Source organism: Mixophyes fleayi, chromosome 4, assembly GCF_038048845.1.
Source record: "Mixophyes fleayi isolate aMixFle1 chromosome 4, aMixFle1.hap1, whole genome shotgun sequence".
Classification (NCBI taxonomy): domain Eukaryota; kingdom Metazoa; phylum Chordata; class Amphibia; order Anura; family Limnodynastidae; genus Mixophyes; species Mixophyes fleayi.
The window spans coordinates 241,524,893-241,548,665 of record NC_134405.1 but is presented as its reverse complement, the minus strand read 5'-3'; the positions used below and the strand labels follow the sequence as shown (position 1 = coordinate 241,548,665).

At 40.4% G+C, this 23,773-nt stretch overlaps 1 protein-coding gene and 1 pseudogene across 1 annotated transcript; both read left to right on the top strand.

Annotated features, from left to right (window-relative positions):
- The first annotated feature begins 3,165 nt into the window (after window positions 1–3,165).
- LOC142150807 (uncharacterized) lies at window positions 3,166–23,177 on the top strand. Its single transcript, XM_075205991.1, has 3 exons — window positions 3,166–3,225; window positions 14,573–15,477; window positions 23,171–23,177. The coding sequence occupies exons 1-3, from the start codon at window positions 3,166–3,168 to the stop codon at window positions 23,175–23,177; spliced, it is 972 nt and encodes a 323-aa protein (XP_075062092.1).
- LOC142155732 (U2 spliceosomal RNA) lies at window positions 14,120–14,230 on the top strand (annotated as a pseudogene).
- Window positions 23,178–23,773: the final 596 nt, after the last annotated feature.

Here is a 23,773-nt window from a genome sequence, read left to right as displayed (position 1 = left end):
ACCTCAGAAGGACAGAGCACAGGACACAGCACCACTGGACTGAGCACAGCACAGCACAGCACAGCACGAGATATAGCAGGACAGAGGACCACCTAACACACCCTCCCTCTACCCTGATCAATGCCCGAGTGAAGATGGCGGCGACTAGCGGGTAATTTATAGGATCCGAGTATCGCGAGATCCGACAACGGGATTATGAGTCAGAGCCTCAGTTTCAGATTTGAATTTGGCGCCAATACCCGGATCTGTCTTGGATCCGACTCGGATCGGCAACGTTCGGGTGGGCTCGGATTTCATAAATCCGAGTGCACTCATCTCTAGTAATCGTCAGACATTCTTCCAACTAACCTCTTTAAAACTATGCTTCAGGCCTATACATATCTGTGTTTTTCACATTAAAAACAAAAAAAAAAAACCCACAATAACTGTAGCTCTTTATAACTTACATTCTTAAAGCAAGTATCAGGTCAATGCTTATGAATGTTATTTTAAATATTATAAACAAAGCGATTTTACAAATATTATAAACAGAACGATTTTACACTAAGTTGGTTGTTCACTTTGTAGCATAAATGCTTAAATAATTGACTTTTCTTGTGGCTATCTCTTCCATACTACGTTAATTCATAAGGCCCTCTACAAGAATTACCAAGCTCTACAATAGGGCCTATAATATGTCTGAACCATTGTTTGTGAGCAGTGAAGGCAAGCCTGATTCAACCAAATGTCTGAATTCACCTAGTTGGGATATGACCACTTATAGTCAATCAGAAGCGAATATATTGTTATAGCTAATTTCAGACTTTTAGGGGCATATTCAATTAGGATTCGCGGCTGCGTGTATAAAAAGTGTCATTACAGTACCGCAACATCCCCTAGGGGTACGCACAGAAATCTGCAATGTTGCGGTACCAGGACCCGAGCAGCGTAATCACGGGCACGAATCCTAATTGAATATGCCCCTTAGGCTAGTTTTACAAGAAAAAAAAATTTCAAATGTTTGTGGCCACGATAAAGCATGAAGGAGTGCAAATAATTTTGCATACTGTTACTCATAGCTCAAACACCCATGAAAGATTTGGATGTAGTCTTAGTCAGCAAGAAGGGAGGGAAAAGTTTAATTTGAATTAAAATATTATACACTAATAAGTAGAAATAAGTAGAACGTGTAGGACACCTTTATGGCCAGACTGATAGTAAGTTATGCATCAATACTACATTCTTCATTTACCTTAATGGAGCGATCAACGTATGCTTAAAGCTTTTTATTATCTAGAACACGGGGAAAAGATCAAGGCTTCCAAACAAAGCCAGTCAGTATAGAAAACTATCATAAAGAAGTCACATGATACGAAAAGTTAATATTTAAATAACAGCTTCCCACCAAAGACATTAAAATAAAGGCATCTTATTAAAATAAAAAAATAAAATAAATTAACAGTCATTATGTTGTTCAGATTATGTATGCCATTCGTTATGTTTGTGATGGCTTACTTGAATGTCACCTAATTTGTAGAGATGAATAAAGTCATCCACTTCCTAAACTAAAATTGTCAACATATACACATCGCAACCCAGGGGCGAGGACGAGCAAGATCGCTAACCATATACACTTTAAATGATAGCGTATATGGCAAAAATAATTTGCCTATTAAATGGCAAACGAAAATGTTCTAACCAAATCATTAAATTGCCATAACATTGTAATAGAAATCCTGTAAACTACAGCATTGTTTTTCAGTGCAATATAGAGTAGCACAAGATTAGGTAAGAGCACATCATACCGTATATTCCTTTACTACTGGGCAGCACATTGTATGGGCCTCATTGGGCACGTACAGGAACTATCAGCTGCATCCTTTGCAAGATTGGCAGCTTAATAGCTTACCCATAGATCCCTCATTACATCCACCACGGACGCTCACCATTCAATCTTATCTGGGTGCATTTATGCATACAAAAAAAAAAAAAAAAAGATAAAAAAATTTAAATAGATAAAATGTCATGAAATCTGACTCAAACAAAGACCAGCACTGCAGTATTTTACATTAAAAAAAACAAGAAATTTAATATGCTTTATAATCTGCTCAATTTAATTAAAAAGGAAATGGGCTAATTAATCTGTTTAATCTTCTACGGTCTCCCACACCAGCAAATTACAAATGAACATACCAGTAGCCCTCTATTTACATCTGGCTGCTTGTTGCTCAGGAATATACAACGGACACAATAAAGAGTGAAATAAATAATGCATAAATAATAGTAAGGAACCCATAATGCTATAGCTCAGATATATACTCAACTAACCTACTAAGGGGGCCAACAGTTTAAAATAACATTTTTAATAGTTAACATTTACTGTCTGCTGCTTAATTATTATGGATGTGTCATTTAAATTGTATTTATATACTAGATTTGTTAGGTTGAAACCTGACAATTTAAGAGTATTATTTTCTGAATACATCACAAGGAATCAAAATATCACCTATGAGTATGGTTATTCTAGCAATTTTCAATTATAACAAACGTATGTGCAAAGTAGTTCAGAGAGTTTCTGTTTTCCAAATCATATTCCTAAACTTGTGACTTGGGCAAACACACAAAACCCGATACAGTTTATTCACCTTTGATATTCTAGCTGAAGCACTGTAAGGTTCAATATCATGAGAAATGTAGCTAAGCAACAAAGCGAGTGCAACAGGCCGTCCATCACTTCTATGAAATGCTCCTAAACTTACTGCAATTTATACAGCTTGCACAGACAGAGCAGAAGTGCAACACCCAGGGTCAGACTGGCCACCAGGTTACAGGAGAAAATTTCTTTGCCCCACTTTATGATCACCTCTAGCATGACATTCTGGACGCCCTCCCAGGATGAGCTATCCTGCTGCTTGTGACCGCAGATGGTACCGACTCGTTCCTCACCTTTCCTCCTCTCCTGGGGGTAAATGTATCAAGCTGAGAGTTTTCCAGCAGGTTTGAAAAGTGGAGATGTTGCCTATAGCAACCAGATTCTAGCTATCATTTTGTAGAATGTACTAAATAAATGATAGCTAGAATCGGATTGGTTTTTCAAACCCGCAAGAAAACTCTCAGCTTGATACATTTACCCCCTGATCTCTTTACATGTGAGGAAGGCACCACATGACATGCGCTCCATCCCACATGTGCACGCAGTACAACAACAAGACAGAAAAAGGTTTCTGCAGCACTGGATGGAAGAGGGTAAGTGTGGGGAGAGAGGAGTGATTTTAATGCAGGCGTGGCGTACTAATTTAATGGTGAGGGTGGGGGTCTAATCATCTTAAAGTGGTATTTAATGGTGGAAGGTAGTGACCAATTTTTAAAAGGGGGACTGATTTTCAGGAGAAGAGCTATTTATTGAATGCAAATACTAATTATTTAACTTCAGGGCTGGTTGGTTGTGGAGAGGGGGGAGGGGTGGGGTAGGTCTATTTATTAAATGTGAATAATGTTAATTGTCAGGGCTGGTTGCAGAAATGGAAGCCCAATTATTAAGTGTGGGCGTGATTGATTTAACATCAAGGCTGGTTGGGGGGGTGGGGGGGTGGTGAGAAGCCTAATGTGGACAAACACCAAGCCCTAAAGGGTTCACTCTATTAGATTTTCCAAATTTCATGTATAGGTAGCGAAAGCTGCAAGAACAGGTAGGTAATAACAGAACCAGTCTGTTAACTGTTTGGATTCTAGCGCGATAATCACAATTTTGGGTGACGGTCCCACTCAGTCAAGACCTTATCTCTATCTAGGTGGTGGGGCCCAGACTGTGCATTCTATTGGCATTCTGCGATGGATGATACCATAGATGTGCAGCAGGAGGTCTCATAGATAAAGAATCACCTCAGGAGTTACCTTATATTCAGACAGAACGAGTCTTGAGATGTATATCTTCTTTATATAGTACTAAGTACCAGGATCAGTATAACAACAGCTTTCAGTAATAGCTTCTTAACATAACATATCAGTAACATGAGCTGCTCAGCTCACCTCCTTTCTCGGAGAGTTTCTTCTAGAACACACAGAGTTGAGACAGGAAATATACAAACAAGTACATGCATATACAGCAGACAAACAATACACCTCTGTATGAATACAGCGCCATATGCTGACCCTCCATGTTAACTACATGCATATAAACAAACCCATAGTCTGTTGTACATATTTCAACACATTCTTTATATACATTCTTTACATAGTACACTATGGTGCTAGTGCATTATTTTAGGACTAGTCATCTTGTTAAGAGTGTGCAAACCTCTCTACCTTTTGCACTCTCCTCTGGAAGGGATATTGGATCCAGGGGAAAGGCCTACTCTCCTGGGAGTTTAGGAGACCTCCCGATATTCAGAAGTCTTCCAGGTATTCAGTGAGAGTAGGTAAGTATGAATTAGAGATCACTTTAAATGCTAAAGTTTGCCAAGTCAGTAATGTTTCAATAGTAAAGGAAACTGAACAGAATACTACAGCATTTATTGAAAGCTGAAAGTATGTCTCATTTGGCAACTAAAGCTGTACTGAATCAAAAGAGGATTTTCACTTTAGAGCTCCTCTTGCCTCAGAGGTCTACCGCCCAGCCAGTAGTAGTACAGTAGTTGTAACCATACATGGCACAAACTCAGAAGGATCTACTTATTAAAGTAGAAAAGTGTGCTTTTGTATTTTTCGCCCCAATACTCGCCTCACACACTTCCGTACAGCAAACAACCTACTGGATTCTTTTCAGTCAGGCTTTCACTCTCAGCACTCCACAGAGACTGCACTGACCAAGGTTGTCAATGATTTGATCACTTCTAAATCTAAAGGCCATTACTCTCTTCTAATTCTCCTGGATCGCTCTGCTGCATTTGACAATGTTGACCACTCTCTCCTCATACAAACGCTACAATCCCTAAGTTTTGAAGGTACTGTCCTATCCTGGTTCTCATCCTACCTATCTATTTGCTCTTTCAGTGTTAATTTCTCTGGATCCACCTCTGCTCTGTTTCCTTTATCAGTTGGAGTACCACAAGGCTCAGTCCTAGGTCCTCTGCTATTTTCTATCTACACCACTTCTCTTGGAAACTAATAAGCTCCTCTGGATTTCAGTATCATCTCTATGTGGATGATACACAAATATATCCATCCTCTCCTGATCTTTCACCATCTGTGTTGTCTCGCGTCACTGACTGTCTTTCTGCCATTTCATCTTGGATGTCTTCTCACCAACTCAAACTCAAAATCTTTCAAAAACAGAATTATTAAAATTCCCATCCAAAAACAGAAGCTTCCTGTCTGACATTTCTATTTCTGTTGATAACATGACTATAAATCCTACCCCGCAAGCTCGCTGCCTAGGTGTAATCATTGACTCACAACTATCATTTATTTCCCACATCGACTTTATATCTAAATCATGTTATATACATCAAAAGAACATTTACAGAATACGCATATATTTCACACAAGACACTGCAAAAACCTTAATTCATGCACTCTTATCCCGCATTTACTATTGCAATTCCCTCCTTACTGGTCTTCCCAAAGTCAGACTTGAACCCCTACAATCTATTTTGCATGCATACACACATCTCCTCACCTGTCTCAAAATATCTCCCAACTAGACTCTTTAAACCTTCAAACGTTCTCTGAAATCCCACCTTTTCAGACAGTCTTATAATATTCCTCAACCAGCATCTTAATCTCCCTAGGTTACCCTATTACCACGATCAACACAGCTAACACAAGACAACCATCTGATCAGCATTGCTGTGTGACTGATCATACAGCCCACTAAATACTTTTTACCTGTGCATTCTAGCTGGTCCAATGTGCAATATGATGTAGCACATGCCCCTGTGTTTCAAACTCTCATTGTCCCATAGATTGTAAGCTTGCGAGCAGGGCTCTCTTACCTCTCTGTCTGTATGTATTACCCAGTATTGTTTTATTAATGTTTGTTCCCAATTGTAAAGCAGTACGGAATTTGCTGGCGCTATTTAAATAAATGTTGAAGATGATGATGAATAAAGCACATCACCTTTAATCTCCTATTAAAAAAAAGTGTTAGTGTTATTTTGCATCATCAACTAGGGTTATAGGTGCCTTTTCTTTTTGCATTGGAGATTGTAATGCAGACACGTGTCACTCACTGTGACCTACTTTAAAAGCGGTGATGGATCTTTAAACAATTCTATTTCCACAGAAAAATGTCATCTTCTCAAACCAGGCATTGTTCATTACTTTATATGGGGAAACTGCCATAATTGAAGGATTGGGTAAAGAGCTTCATTAGAAAGTCAATGCAGAAATATTCAAGGTGGGATGGAAAATAGGTTTGCTATTTTGCATTATTATGTATTATTTTACTTAAATAGATATATTGTTGAGTATGAGTAGCAGTCTCTTCACAATTGCACTAGGTTCACTTGTCAAAAATCAGTTTATGCTACATCAAAGTAAAGGTTTATTAAGAAAAATAAAATAAAGCTCAAGGTTTTCTTTACGATGCTTGACACTGCCCTCCATCAAGCTGCTTTTGCTCCCTTCACAAAGTACAATCTTAGGGGCAACTGGACCAAATGATCAAAGTCTAAGGGGGGGGGGGGAATTCAATTCCCCGCATTGATCAAAAGAATAATTACCATTAGTACAGTAATTGCTGCACGGTATTACAGTTACTACAGTAATTTCAATGCCTACTGTTGCTTGCAGCTCCCTCAGCTGCAAGCAGAAATCCGCTTTGAAATAACCGTACTAATTGTGCGCACCCTGCATTGTTCTTTAGAACAACACAGGGAATTGAGGTGCCCCCTTACACTTGGATCATGTGCCCCAATTGGGGTTTTGAATTTGACATACCTGGTTTAACTCATTTCTTTTATCACACTGCACTTTCAATGTTCTCCAGCTCTTCCTTCCCTCACGCTACCATATTATCTGAATTTTCAACCCCTAATATATGTTATTGTATTCCATTGTCCCCTTGGATTAACCAAACAATTAATTTAACAATTCTCTACTTCGTTCCATAATTTTTTATCTTTAACATAACCATTATTATCTTGGGCAATTTCAGCATCACAATTGATGACAAACATTAACCTATTGCCTCCAAGCCTGGGGCATAGCCACTGTGAGTATGGGGAGTGGAGCTATGGGGCCAGGAGCTGGGACCCCATCATGAACCCCCCACTCTGCTCTAAAATGATGGTGATGCACAAGTCCAGCATATGTGGTGGACTGCGAGTACTTAGAAGAGCTGCCGGCTCTGCTCTACTGAGAGCAGAGAGGGGGCCAGACCTCCACCCAAATTTTGTTATGGGGCCTAGAGATGCACCCTTACTTCAAATGACTCTCTTGGAATCTACCAGTGAACATACTAGAATATCCATTGTGATACCACTGCCTTGATGTTCTCCACACTTTGCTCTGTTTTTATATTTCTTTAACACCCCTTTCCATCTTGGAGACCATCACCTAATCACCTGCAAACTTGTCTCCACCACTTTATTCTTTAACAAGCCTCCTCATACCTACAGAAATTATCTGTTCTCTTAAGCTGAAGAGGTGAGAGTTGTTAAAAATGTCATTGATCACTACTTTCTCCTGTTCTAATCAGGCAACCCCACATCTTAATCACTCCGTAGCAACAGACCTTGACTAAGTGCTCTAACTACCCTATCTTCTCAGCCAGGGCCTCCAAAAACTCTACCACAAAGATCAATGGTAAAATGCTTGTGCTTCTGATGACTTTTCTCAAATATACTGCCATCTACCACACCTATCAAAATGCTCTGGTCACCATTAAACAAATATACTTCCAATCTTTCATCTCTGCTAAACCCAAAGCCTCATTAAATACATTTAAATGTCTTCTCAACTCTCCTATCCTCCATAACTACTACTTTAAGCAACAACCTACTTAGTTTCTTTCCTACATACCGACACCTTCTCTTCATTTGGCCCCACAAATGAAAACGAAGTCTCTACCCTTCTTCTTCTTCTCTTACAGATATGGTACTTGTACACCCTGTCCATTTGCAGTCCCTGGTACCAAAATTTTCTCACTATATACTTCTAGAAAGGTTTACATACACTCACCATACAGACTTATTTTCCTTGCATAATCTATTGCACCCTCTTCAGTCAGGTTTTCCAATGGCTTCACAAAGATTATACTAAATCCAAAAGACCACTACTCGCTTCTAGTTCTCCTTGACCTCTCTGTTGAATTTGGTACTCTGTCATGTATTTGTTCTTTTCCTACTTATAAAACTCCTTCAGTGTTTGCTTCTCTGAATCCACCTCCTCTACACTTCCTCTATTGGATGGGACTACAACGAGGCTCAGTTATAGACCTTCTGCTCATCTAGATGTATACCACTTCTCTTGGGAAAATTAAAAAGATCTTTGTTGTTCATGATAATCTCTATGCACATGACCCACATTTGTCTTTTCTCTCTGGATCTTTCATCATCTATGTTGGTCCGTTTTACTTCATGTTTTTCTGCCATTTTATCTTGGATGTCCTCTTGTCACCTCAAACTTTAAAAAATGAAAATATTAATATTAAACTTGCCAACAGGAGCTACTTATCAGAGATTTATTTCTGCCGATTACACAACAATAAACCCTACCCCTCTCAGCTCGCTGCCTGGGTGTTATCCTTGACTCAGAACGGTCAACTTACTTGCATATCATGTAGCATTACATTATATGTTTTCCTAGGAGAAAAACATCATTCCCATTAATTCCTTAGACAGCTGTATACATCATTGACACATGTTATGTGGTTACTTTCAGTGAATACATATTTATACAGAAGTCTTCTCAAAAATTGGTTATAGAAACTATTGTTGAACTTGAAGTGACCCAAATAACTGGGCAATAAAATTGACTACTCTTCTGTGATAACAGGGTATCTCAGATTAAAGAAGAAGGGATAAGATGACAGAAAGCAGAACTCTGAAGTATGTACGTTTCCCACCAAAACACACAGTGATTTTGACTTAAGTAACTTCAGCTTTTAGGACATAGATCATGACAACATTACCACATGCCATACTTTATAATTATCCTGATTAGGATAAAACCATGACATGCATTTTCCCACAGACATGCCCCTGCAGCTTATTTTAAACTCAGCAGCTAGACAAATTTTCCTTGGCAAACATTCGTATGCTGCTGTGCAAGTCTACATTGGTTGTCTGTATATTACAGAATCAAATATAAAATTATTCTATGGACATACAATGCCCTTAACAAATCTATACTTTCATACAGATCTTCACTTGTATCAAAATACCTCTGAGCTCGTTCCCTCTGCTCTGCCTAAGATCTGCACCTCTCAACCACACTCACTACCCCCCTCCATCCCGTTTAACAAGACTTTCCCCTACTCTTCAAACCTTCAAGTGTTCCCTAAATACACAGGCTTATCATATTCCTGAACCATCCTATTAACCTCCCTAGGCTAGATTACCCCACTACCATCTGTCTACATAATTCATGCAAAACTTACATTTATTCTCTTTCTGTACTTAAACAGCCTATCCCCACTAATCCTATCGTAATCTAGCTGGGCCAATAAGCAATCTGCAACATTTAACCTCATGTATCCATCTCTTATTTTTCCCAATGACTGTATGCAAACAGGCCTCTTTTACCTCTCTCGATTTGGTAATACAGTGTTTTCCCCCAACTGTAAAGCAGTTATGAGTAAATATTACCTAATAACACTAATTTCTTAAACAAAAAAAACCCCCAAAAACCACAAGTTTACTATGAGAAAATAAAACAGCACCTTTCTGTTCTGTACATAAATACTAATGTTTGTATGTGAAACGATAACAAATGTCTAAAAAATATATAAAATACAGTGCAATAAACATTTTTGCTAGTGTAGGTTTTTATTTAATCATATTTTAAGAATATGGATTTCCTTACGAAATATATAGATGTCCACACACTAAGCTTTCTCGGTGACAATGCAATGTCCATTTGTGTGTGCATACAGTGGCCACACACTGGCTGAACTATCTGTTTTAATGTGTTACTCCAATACAGTACCAGTGCACTGCCATTTTACCTGCTGGGGAGTTAACAGAAAGCAAAAATCAGTGCTTTGCAGCTGCTGTGTAAAATACAGCAACAGAAATAAATGGATTTTGTCAGACTTGGCTTCCAACCTCACATTTGGTAATATGCCACAAATAACAGGTGGCTTCTACTTTAGTAACACATGTATGAGGGCTGTGCAGAATGAAGAAACAAAGGGAGAGCTTTATAAGAAAATAGAATTATTTTTGTAGGACATTAGAGCATGACTAACATATTTATGTATTTTTCAAGGTTTTAGACTGCTGCCAAGATATTGCCAAGTTTCGTGGGTTGTGATGATTACATTTTTGCAAGAGCCATCACCTAAACGATAACGTGATAAAACACTCAGCCCAATTGGCCACTCACAATATCTCTGAAAACATGATGACAACAATAGTCAATGAAATATGCAACAGGCTCATTTTTATTTTGTTTCATTGCAATTATGGCAAGTCTATTGCTAGCAGACTGCATGATTGTCTCAAAATCAAAGTGTAACAGTTTAGTGTTTTCTAAGCACTTTGATATAAGGATACATTTTAGAAGAAATAAAATAAAATTCCAAAAGCAAAATAAGAAGAAAAAAAAAAGTCAGAACATCTACAAGATAGGGTGGATCTAGGACCATGAATTACTAAACGCAAGCCTGAGAATATCATCACATTGTTCATAATGTAGCTTATGCTAAAATCTTCCACACATTAGAGGTCAAAATATAATGAGGAAACCAGGAAAGATGTATGTATGATTCACATGTATAAGTTGTACAGTATGAGAAGGGAGATATGCTGTCATTGGAAAGCCGTGACTCTACTGCTTGCCCGACATTGATTTCTCCAGGTAGTAGAACAATAGATGCATTTCAATCCATCTTGATGATATTGCAACCAATGAGCTACCTCAGTAACCATGGTAACGGCTGTTCCTCCATTGTGCAATGGTAATGATATCATTGCCACTGTCTTTCTTATATTTTATAAGGTTGTGCTGTAAAATGGGAACATTCAGTGCATGGACTTACAGTTTCATTTCAAGTTTATTTTGTCAAAATAAGTCAGATCTTATTTTTGTATTGTATTCTAAACACTGCAAATCAAAATCCATAAACATGCTGAAATAAAGGTTTATTTTTTTTCTATTGTTGTTAAATTTAGCAGCACTTCCTTACATTTTAGTGTAATAAAACCTTTATTTTTCCGTTCTTACAGAATTAGTGAGCAACAATACAATGATTTCAGTTAAAAATATATTCAGCATGTCCCAGTATATACAGATGGCTCATGTTTCTTTTAGACTAATGGCACAATGCAGAAACTAGCAAAGCACAGTGGGAGCACAGGGTTGTGTGGCAATAACTACCCCTTCTCCATCATATGACAACGCTAGTGGAGCAGGATTAACATGAAGGGAATAATCAATGAGCTGCTTCACTGGCATTCAATTGCACAGTTCTTCTAAATAAACATACTCCACCTCTATATGGATGAACAAAATATTTTTTCATGTGCAGATGTCAAAAATGTGCATAAACTATAAATCATGTTGGGCTAAGTATATTAGGTCATTTTTTTTTTCATTTCACAGAAACCTAGTCAATTAAGCCTAAATAAATAATAAAATATTTGAAATATACCTTGAAAATATTTAAGGCTATTCATCAGACAGTGTAGGCGCCCAGGAATGCCAGTCCACCCTCCAGAGGAACCAAAGTATGCACCACAAAGCCCACAAGTGGGGCCTAGGGAGGGTGAACAGGCCCCACATCAAAATTTGAATGAGGGCCCAACCTGTATAGCTTAGGTGTCATATTGCAATACTATAGTCTATACTATACTTATTATAATAATGTGATATTATAGTGTAGTCCTTTATAAATCAGCCAGGTACATCAAAGAAGCGCAGATCCAAAATTCCATTAAACACCGTACGCGACACCTTACAGCCATGATTGAGTAGCAATGCAGAGCCTACAGTGTAGTTGTATGCATTAAGGTCATATGATATGTATGGCTGGTATTTACTATTAAAATAAGGTACTCTAAAGTGAATGCAATATATTCAAATAAATATTACACAGGGACATATTTTAAGATCAACTATATCCACTATTGGGATTTAAAGATGAACAGTCAAATATAACAATTATGATCATGGGTATAAAATGCAAACTAAGGACTTGATTCATTGGTCAATATAAAGATCAGCTTGCGGATCACTTTATCCATTTCTTTAAGAACAGGGTTTTTAAACTTTAAGGATACCACAGGCTAGATTTTGTGGTTAAGTTATGTGAAGGTAATATAAAAAAAAAAGTTATTAACATTATCGAGAAGCAAATTTATATTTCAGCTAAATTAGTCATACCTATCAGTTTAATGAATTTTCAACCAAAACTTGAAATAAAAATACACTGTCACTACTGGTAACACTGATCCAAAATATTTAAGATTCAGCATCCAGAGTAACATCCAGAGCTTTTTGACCAGTATAAAAAGCACCAATAATAGTAAGATCACAGTTCACTGCAAATTTTAAAAAGGTCATTAAATTCATAATGACTAAACCCCACTGGCATCAATTACATCATCGTTTATATATTTTATATACACACACACCCACCCCAAAATACTCATGCAAAAGTATACACTTTGAAAAAATAAAAATCTGGGAGGCATCAGACTCAACCACTCATCTGTGTTTTTGTATCCATGGTGACAACATGTTAAATGAATCACATGATTAGCTCCCATTTCACTGTAATCCAATGACTGTCATCAATTCTCAATTTATCATCAAGACACATATCCTTTAAGGTTCTCACAATGACCTTCTGAAAAATAATTAGAGAAACAAATCAAGCATGAAATTACAGTGGTACATTTAAAAAGTTCATGTGGACTTAAAAACAAAAGTAGAAGGTAATAAAACATTTATGAGTGTTACCACCCCCTGTCTTGCGCAACCACGATTATTTTTTCCTTCTGTCCCACTGATTCAAATGACTGAACAGTAGCAATTATTCAGAACTTGGCAGAAAACAGGATTTGCCTTCTGTTCAGGTTTACTTACAGACAAGAGTCTAGAAAACATAGTTGCTACAACAAGATTAGATATTACTTCCCGCTACATGGAAACCCTCATGAAAATATTGTTTAGCACTATTAGTGCCAGTAAATGTGGAAGGTTGTCTAAAACACAACTCAAATTGGTGCACATTAATCTGAAGCACTGACCACATGTCACTTGAGTGTTTTAGAACCCATACTTCAAAGTTGGAGTTTGAAATTAACAGTTTAAATCATCAGTTAGTAAATCTGTTTCTATTTTTTTTATATATACATTTTTATTTAAAAAGATACAAATCTCTCTCAAGGGGAAAATTCTATTAAAAGTAGAGATATCTAAAAAGGTTATTCAAAATGCCTGACTGAATGACTATACAATTGTACACCATTCTACTATTCTAAGTCTGCAATAGAATTTTCCCAGTTTAGTAATATTTCTTTACTTTCCTGAGACAATAGACATTTCCTAGTCGTTCTCCATTCTAACACAACACTTCCTACTTCATCTTTTTACTGCATTAAGTTTGAGAGAGATATATATATATATATATATATATATATATAAATATAACAAAAAGGGAGGCATTTTTCTGACAAGAGGCAGAGAAAGTATACAAACAGAATAAAACATTGGCACAGTTATGCACCTAGGTGGAGATTAAACCAGGTAAAAACATATGTGTAGTTTGGAGTGTGTTAACTTACATGATTTAAAAGCTGCTTCCTCTCAGCAAACAGACAGGGTGTGTCTTAGTCTAAACAGAGCCAGGGATGGGCGTTTCCTTTTAAAGGGAAGGTGGGTGTGTCACCTGCCCATCAAGCTAGGCCTGTGGGAGGAGTGTCAGGTATAAAACCCTGCTTGTTTCATTGTTCAGGGACATCAACGCTGGGCTAGCTGGCTGATCTGGACAGAGAGCTGGACTATGTATAGTAAGCGTATAGGGTCTCCTATACTCGCTTCTCGGCCTTTTGGCTAAGATCAAGTGTAGTATCTGTTCTTATCAGCTTACCAACTACCTGGTGGAGGTTATGCTGAGTGTGGCTCATCCGATAGCGCACTCTAACCCTGGTGAGGAACGGTTGGAGACTTGTGTTACCCGATCGAAGCCGGCCAGGAGCAAGAAGACCGACCCCGGGGAAGAAGCGCTGCCGACCCCCCCTGCCTGCCGGGAAGAAGACGCCGGGAGCACCTCTGGCTGAAGAAGCCCTCCTCTCCTCGGGCCCTGCTCCACCGGAAGAAGCGCCCCCTCTTCAGCGGAAGCCCCTGCTCCTCTCTACCCAGCAGGAGGATATCTGCACTGCTCCCTCCACCCCGGAAGACCAGCCTCTCTGCCCCAGGAAGAGCCAGGACGATGGCCTCAGTTACCCCAGCTCCTGCCTCCACCCCTGCTCCTGCCACTGGGAAGAAGGGAGGAAAGACCACCGCCCCGAAGCCTCTCCCCGTGGCCGGAACTTCTGCCTCCACTGCCCCTGCTACTGCCGGACAAGGCCAGCCCAGCCAGGACACCCCCCAGAAGACCCCCACTCTGGAACCCTGGATGAGGCAGACCGTGGTCCTGAAGCTGAAGGAAGTGGAAGGAAGGGTCCCAGACATGACGGCTGAGACCTTCGGTAAGAAGATGATCCTGGACCAGGGCTTCTCCAAGGCTGAAACCCTCAGCATGCAGAATTACCTGAAAGGGATCTGGTACATCACCTTCGCCTCCATTGCCATCTGTAAGAGGTACTGGGAGGCAGTGAAGACTGCGAGACCGGAGTCTCCCTTCTCCCGCTTCGTGGGGAACTGCCCCATCCAGAGAGAGGAGAGAAGAGTCACGGTCTCCATGAGAAATCCTCACACCCCTGGTAAGGACATCGCTACCTTCCTGAGCCGATTCTGCTCCGTGGTCAAGGACCCCTCCAAGATCCTGGACGTCAACGGCTTCTGGACAGGCAAGTGGTCCATCATTATCAGACTGAGGAAAGACAACGCGGCAACTGACGACGGACTCCAACACCTGCCATCAAGCTTTGCCCTGGGCGGCTCTGCCGGCCTTCTTCACTATGCCGATCAGCCGAGGAACTGCAGGAAATGCGGCGAAGCTGACCACATGGCAAGAAGCTGCAAAGTCTCAGCCTGCAGGAACTGCAAGGTGGCGGGGCACGAGACCAAGGATTGCCCACGAAAATTGTCCTGCAACCTCTGCGGCCTGGCCAGCCACATCTACAGGGACTGCCCCCACAGGGCCAGATCCTACGCTGCAGCTGCCAGGATTGGACTGCCGGAAAGCGGACCTGCCCCTGCCCTGCAGCCCAAGCCAGCCCAGAGGAAGCAACAGAAGCCCACACTGCAGCCAAGAGCTGGTAAGATATCTCCCACCCCTGTGACAGCACCCCCCTCCCTCCCCGCTGTCACAACACCCCCCCCCCTGCAGTAGCACTAACCCCCTCCACCGCTACTGCAGCTCCCTCCCTTTCCCCCCCCTCCTCCCTCTTGTGTCTGCAGGTGATGAGAACAAACAAAGGAGGAAGCGGAAAGAGCTGGACTGCCCAGCTGGCGACTCTGACCCTTCCAAGAAAAAGGCAATTAAACTAGAAGAGGACCCTCTCCCGTCAGAGGGGGTCCTGGTAGAGATGGTGGACGAGTTGCTGGATTCTGAGCAGGAGGAGGAAGAATTCCTGCAACTGCCCCAAATCTGCCTATTCGACCAGCTAGAGGAGAAAGGTCTGCTCCCACCCGAAGGGGACACGGGCAGACCGGACCAGGTCCCACCGGACGAGGAGGGTAACTGATGTATTGACTGTGCTAACTCTCTTTTTTCTCCCAACTAATGGCTAACTTTTCTCTTTTTACCATTAATGTGAGGAGTGTGAAGGATAAGATTAGACGTCAGTCTGTGTTTACCTTTCTTGACAGTCAGAAATGTGATGTTTACATGTTGCAGGAATGTTCTCTCCCTTTCTCTAGTTCCTACAGGCATCTGGGGAGGCAGTGGTCTCACGGGCCCTCCTATTGGTCTGGGGGGAGTGACTGTAAGTCTGCAGGGGTCGCCATTCTTATCAGGGGAAGCCTCTTCACACTAGATTCCGTTCAGGAGTTTGTCTGCGGCAGATTGCTTATCGTAGATGGCTCCTGGGCGGGTGAGCCTATCAGGCTTATCTGTGTGTATGCATCCCCGGGTAAGAATGAGCATTTGGAGCTTTTCCAGACCCTGCGGGCCCAGCTCGCAACCACCAGGGCGGTAGTGATGGCTGGGGACTTTAACTGTCCTATAGAGGAAGATGGTAGGAGTTCCTGTACTAATGCTAAACTTGATGTTTCTTCCAGGTTGTTGCAGGAGATGGTAGCCGAAGCATCCTTGCGGGATGCAGTGGGATCCATGGGGGCTGGCTCTGTGAATTATACTTGGAGTCGCCCCGATGGCTCAGTGCGTTCCCGGATTGACTTTGTGTTTACATCGAGAGCGGTAAGACAAAACAGGCATGTCATGGTTCTCTGCTTTTTCTCTGATCATAGGGCCATTCTCTTTGAAGGTGTTCTGGGTCACGGGTTTCCTCCCGGCCCTGGCTCTTGGAAGTTGAACTGCGCTCTGCTGGGAAAGGAAGAGGTGATGGTTGAGCTGAGGGATGCCTATGTAATGTGGAAAAATGACAAAATGTATTTTGACTGTATATCTAACTGGTGGGAGTATGTCAAGGGCAAGTTTCGCAGTTTCTTTCAGGCTAAAGGCCGCCAACAGGCGTGTGAGAGGAAGAGAAACTTCAGGAGGCTTCAGCGTCAGCCCCTGCTGGATCTCCAACTCTGCGGCTGGGATGTGAAGGATGATCTGGCTGAGGCCAAGGGGGGCCTGAAAAGGCACTTCGAGGAAGAGGCCAATCGCATCATCTTCTGTTCCAAGGTGGAGAATCTGGAGAAGGGTGAGAAATGTAATTCTTTCTTTTTCAGAAAACTCCACTCCGGCCACACGCCCCTGACTGAGCTGCGGGACGAGTCTGGCACCCCCAGGAGGGGGAAGGAGGGCGTCATGGGAGTCGTCACAAACTACTACGGCAAACTCTACTCCCCTAAGACTACAGACGACGACGCGGCTGAATCTTTCCTGTCAGGTATCACTAACCCTATTGATCCTACAGGTAGGGCAGCTATGGATGCCCCCCTCACCTTGGGGGAGCTGCACTCTGCCGCTAAATCCTTTAGGCCGGGCAGGACCCCGAGCAGTGATGACCTCCCAGCCGCGCTCTATGTAGCGCTGTGGGACCTCATTGGCCCGGACCTGCTAGAGCTGTATGAGGAGATGGTGGTGGAGGGCAGGATGCCTCCTACTCTGAGAGAGGGCTTGATCACGATTTTGTATAAACGCAAGGGAGAGAGATGTGACCTCAAAAATTGGAGGCCCATCTCCCTCCTGAACGTGGACTACAAGATTTTGGCCAAGGTACTAGCCAACAGGCTAAAGGTTGTCATTGGGTGAATTGTTCATCCTGATCAGACTTGTGGAATTCCTGGTAGAAGGATTGCAGACAGCCTTGCGCTGCTGAGGGACACGGTTCATTATATCAAAGACCGCCATGCACATGTGGCCCTGGTCAGTCTTGATCAGGAGAAGGCCTTTGATCGTGTCTCTCATGGTTTTATGCGTAAGGTTCTGTGCAGGTTTGGATTGGGCGATATGTTTTGTTCTTATGTTAACCTGATGTACCTTGATATTTACAGCTCGGTGTTGGTGAACGGCTGGAAGACTGACCCCTTCTCTGTATTGTCTGGGGTCAGACAAGGCTGCCCTCTTTCACCTCTCCTTTTTGTCTGTTGTATAGAGCTCTTTGCGATGTCCATCAGGCGAAACCCAGAGATAAGAGGGATCACCGCACCGGGTCCAGACCGACTAGAGGCCAAGTGTTCGCTCTACATGGACGACGTCACTGTCTTCTGCGCTGATCAGCGTTCGGTGGCAGCACTCGTCCAGACCTGCAACAACTTCGGCCAAGCTTCAGGGGCAAAAGTCAACTGCGGGAAGTCAGAGGCCATGCTATTCGGGCAGTGGCACTTGTCATCCCCCGCTGCATTTCCCTTCACAATCAAGCCGGACTTCATCAAAATCCTTGGAGTTTGGTTTGGTGGAGAGGAGGCGGCCCTGAAGTGCTGGGAAGAGAGACTAGCAACAGTCAGGCAAAAGATTGGACTGTGGAGCCTCAGACTTCTTACCATCGAAGGGAAAGCACTGGTACTGCGCAACGAGATTCTTCCCGTTCTTCAGTACACGGCCCAAGCTTGGCCACCTCTTGCTGCCATCTGTAAGACCATCACAAGGACAGTCTTTCACTTCATCTGGGGCTCCAAGATGGACAGAGTGAAGCCGTCAGTTATGTACAAGGAGCCCCACAAAGGTGGGAAAGGGATTCCAGACATCCCCACCATGCTGCGGGCTTTCATTGTTTGCAACTGTATCCGCAGGACACTCCTTGAAAAGAACGTTTGCTCTGCTGGGAAGTCCATGTCCCGCTTTTTCCTTCTTCCTCTTTGGAGGAAACTTGGTTGGGACAAGTGGGACAGCTCCTTCCCTTACAACTGGACTACACCTTGGTTTTACCTGGATGTTGGACAATTTGTGAGGGAGCACCATCTGGAGGGACTTAAACCAGTCTTGTGGAAACCTAAAACTATCCACAAGCTCATCAGAGCTAAGGACATTATGGAGTCTGTTCCAGGGCTCCCTGTGGCCACGGCCAAACATGTTTGGGAGAATGTGGCCTCTAAGAGACTGACTAATGGACATAAAGACATTGCATGGATGGCCATTCAGGGGGGCTTGCCTCTCGGGACATTTATGCACTCCCGGAACCTGTGCAGATATGTTCACTGCCCCTTTTGTATTACCAAGAGGGAGACTGCTCAACATATCTTTTGGGACTGTCCCACTGCACAGGCATTGTTGGATGCCCTGGAACATGAACTTAAGGACAGTGTGCCCAGGACTTGCCTTTCATACCATTCGGTATTTTATGGATTATTTCCTGGGACTCACACCGTTGAGGCAATCCAGGAGGCCTGGCGCCTTATGAACTGTTTTAAGGACGCTATGTGGCTTGCCAGGAACCGCCTCATCTTGAAGCGGGAGAAGATGACCATCCAGGACTGTCGCAGGCTTATCCATAGCCTGTTAAGAGACTATAAACACCCTTGACAGTCCTGAGGAAGATGAAGACGATGATTGATTGTAATTGATTGATTGTTGTCTCCTCTTCACCTTCTCCCCATTGTGTCTATTTCCAATAAAAAACTTTTGGTTTGTGCTCCCCTCCCTCCCCCCCTCCAAACCATTACCCTTCACAGCATGAAGTATTATTGAATGTCATGTCTATTTATACACCCTTCCCTTTGTGTCTGTTCTCAATAAAAACTTTTTGCTCGTGACTCCATCACCCTACCCCTCTCACCTACCTCCCCCTCACATCCAATGTTATTTTATTGCACTGTGATACGCTTTAAAGTTTGAATGGTTAGTGCAGTACTTGATGTATATAGTGTAGGATGTCATGTCTTGTACTTTATGCCCTGTATTGTACTAAAACGTATGCATAATCATGTCTTACAATGTACGGTGTACACTTGAATGAAACGTATGAACTGTGTTTTTTGTACTTTATACAAAATAAAGCTACTTTTTCAATAAAAAAAAAAAGCGTATAGGGTCTCCATAATTGCTGTGCAAGTATACGGTATCAAAATATTATTACCACCCTGACAATAAAGAACCATAAAAAAGGGAGAAGTTGTTCGCGTGTGCTTCACCAGTAGCGGGCTCTTGCCACAAATATAAATAAAATTATATATATATATATATATATATATATATATATATATATATATATATATATATATATATATATATATATACACATACATACACATATATATATATATACACACACACACACACACACACACACACAAAGACTTCAGGACTACATGCAGATACACTATAAAGTTAATATTTCTGGTACGCACATACACCTTTGGACGGGTTTGGTGTATTGGGTTTAATCATGAAGGTCTATGCACTTTTTCTTGCCCTATATGCTTTTAATCACCCTGTCTCTGAGTCTACTATGAGATTTGGAATACTCTAGGGGTAGGAGAGTGCGTGGTGACGTCTTTGCCATAGCTCCGCCTCCCACTATAAAATGCCGAAATTCACAGCATTGAATATTAGTGGGGCTTATTGACGCAATTAAGCACCGCCCCCAATATTTTTTCTTCTAGGTACAAATTACATAATATATATATATATATATATATATATATATATATATATATATATATATATATATATATATATATATACACACACACACACACACACACACATGTATATACATACATACACACACATAGTGATCAAATTTAGATTTAGGTCAGGATATACATCATACTAGCCCATGGACACACAACTTTCACAATCTCTTATTAATTAGCCACACCTCTTTTATTCAGGACATTCTATAGCCTTGCAGAATAAAATAGTACGAAGCTGTACAATCCATTGCAGTGTGCAGTTCATACAAAGTAGGATATCTATGCCAGTCAACACCAAAGAGTAGAAACAAAATAATAAACAAGTCAGGATTTCAGGCACGTAATATCCCTTAAAAATAACCTGCAACACACAATGGTGAAGTTTCCATGCCGTCAGGTAGAAATCTAGTTCTAAGGAAGTTCTAAAGCCTTGAACGTTTGAGACTTTTTGTAGGATTATAGCTTCAGTTCACAAAAGCAGTGAAATGAAAACAGTTTCCTTCTGAATACGCTTGGGAAATAGATCAAGAAACATTTGTTCGATCACAATAATAAAAAAAAAAAAATCCATTCAGTTCCACAAGAGATAGACTCTTTGATAAAGAATAAAATATTGTGGGGCCTCCTGGTGATGTTGAGCTTTAGAAGTTATAACTTTTAATCAACAACTTGCAATAACAAAAACCCCTTTACTATGAGACAGCAGTATGAGCTTATGTAGACATTTTACACATATCACAATAATAAGCTATTATCTAAAACCTGAAAAAGCTTTTTATACTGGCATCTGTGGATTTTAATTGATTATATGGAAGAATAGTAATGATCATTTTACAAATCAACACGTAGTAATTTAAAGGGCTCAATACATAGTCTGCAATCTTTCACCTGCTGTGGATTCCTTCAACTATTTTGTTTTTTGCCAAACAGCTAAAAGAAAACAGACATTTATAGTGTATTAGTACTACTCAATAATCTAAAGATTTTCTTAGAGCATAAAACACCACCGTCGGTGGCTCATTGACATTTGTTAATGCTATTTTAGAAGGATTTGATCGTTGAATATAAATTGGTTTATTTAACAACCAAATTATAGACTGAATGCCGCCTTAAGCAAATGTAGTTTTTCAATTTACATATCATGAAACTTAGAACATACACAGATGAACAGGATTATTATGTTTACATTTATTCATTTTGACTCAACAGTGGGCAGTTATGCTAGATTTCCAATGAGCTCAATCTACAAGCCAGTTACTAAATAAAGCAATGGCTTTCAGCCCTTCATATTAGTTACACAATGCAGAGAGAATTGGCTCTTATAAGCATATGTAATATTGTGGTCATCTTTTCTTTTTACAATGCAATTTATGATAAAAAAAAATATATAATGCAGACTATGGCAGACAATGCCTACGGCACAAATGGTCATTAGCTGACCCAAGGCAATGAGCCAAGACAACATATTAACACGGTCTTAATATCTCATAATTTTTCAAGTTACTTTTCTTCATCACACAAATGATGGATAGAAACTCCCACAGCCTTCTGCTTCTCCCCAGGCTTATGAAGCATTTGATTTCTTTGGAGAGAGACTGCCTGGGGCACACCAAGAAACTAGATTAAATTCTTCGCAAATACTTCCTATTGTTTGAGCAATTTATCAAGCTGTAGAACAACAACAAGCAAGGTGACTATATACCACCAGCTTTCCAACCCCATTAGAGCATCTCTTCCATTGTGCATTTTTACTGAGGTTACAAGTTAATGAAACATCTCTCTCAAAGTCTAATTAAGGTATTTATGAGTGATAGACAGATGATAGATATAGATATATATATATATATATATATATATATATATATATATATATACACATATATACACACACACACACACACACACATATATATCTACACATACATATATCTATCTATCTTGCACAACAACCAGTACTTGTTGTATACGTTGCTTAGTACCAAGAGAGAGCCCCAATATGAACTCGTGTACAGTTGTTTTTTTTTTTTACTATACTCAAGGGGGTGGAAGATAGAAAAAATTAATTTTTTTTTGTACAACTGCATTGCACACTAGACAGTACGTATAAAAAAAAAAAAGAATACATAACAAGTAAATCAGAATTTAAAATTATTTTAATTCCTTTAACTTTAATAATACGTTGTTATTGTTACATAGCTTAGTATGATAATCTGTATCGCTCTTATTAGATTGACATCAATAGGGGCAAGCTCTGTTCACAAGAGATTAACTAGTATTAGTATGTTCCTAATCAATATTTAGATTTGCTACTGTATCTTACTGTACAGAGCTGTAAAAAGAAGAGAGAATAGGAGAATAAGTGGAAAGAAAACAAAAGGCACCAATATATACTTACCAGGTTGCAACCATTCTATATTTAAAACGTCTGATCCATCACAGATCTAGCTGGCTCCCCCTTGCTTATATTTACCAGGGGAAACCATTAACTGCAAACAAGGCAGTTTGAATTAAGTTATATATCTACTTTCTGTGCGATTGGCTATTTGAAATCCCTAGATTTAAAATCGACCAATCAAACTGCACAGAAGGGTAGTGAAATTTCAGGTGGCCTGATCACTATATATAGTTGCTGTAGGCAAACTGAAACCACATGGGGGAGGAAAGTCAGACATTAATGTGACAGATCTGCTACTGTTACTGTCAGTGTTGTTTTTTTGTTTGTTTTTTACAGCATGTAGATGATAACATCTTAATTTTAAATTTAGTTGAGCTTAAAAGTATATAGGTGGCACTCAGTGTCACCCATTTACAGCATGGACAGAAGTGTAGCAATGCATATTAGGTCTTTTTAGCTTATAAACAAATACACAATGTGATGATATTTGTATGAAGAAGTTTAATTATCTTGGCTAGTGTACTTAAATTACCTGGCAAATCTGATTGCAAATAAGGAAACAATACAACCAAATAACTGATTGGTTGTGCTGACAAGATCTTTTTCAATAAATATATGAATCTTTTTTTTAAAAAAGGAATGGGGAAGGGAAAAATAAACGATTCCCCATTACACACATTTTTCACTTCACTGTCCTTGGATAATGTTAGCGTAATGTCAGTGCTACCCCATTTCCTGTAATGCATTTATGGTTTGTACTAGCTTTTCACAGGAAATGTGCTCAATCTTCACTAAACTAGCATGACACAAGCATCACCATAGGAGTCTAGACAAATTTTAAAAGCATAGAAAAAAAAATATTCTCTGCGTGTAGGATTTAGTTAAGGCAGATGATAGTAGGGAAAGAACATTATAGACAATGCTACCCTTAGGAACTAC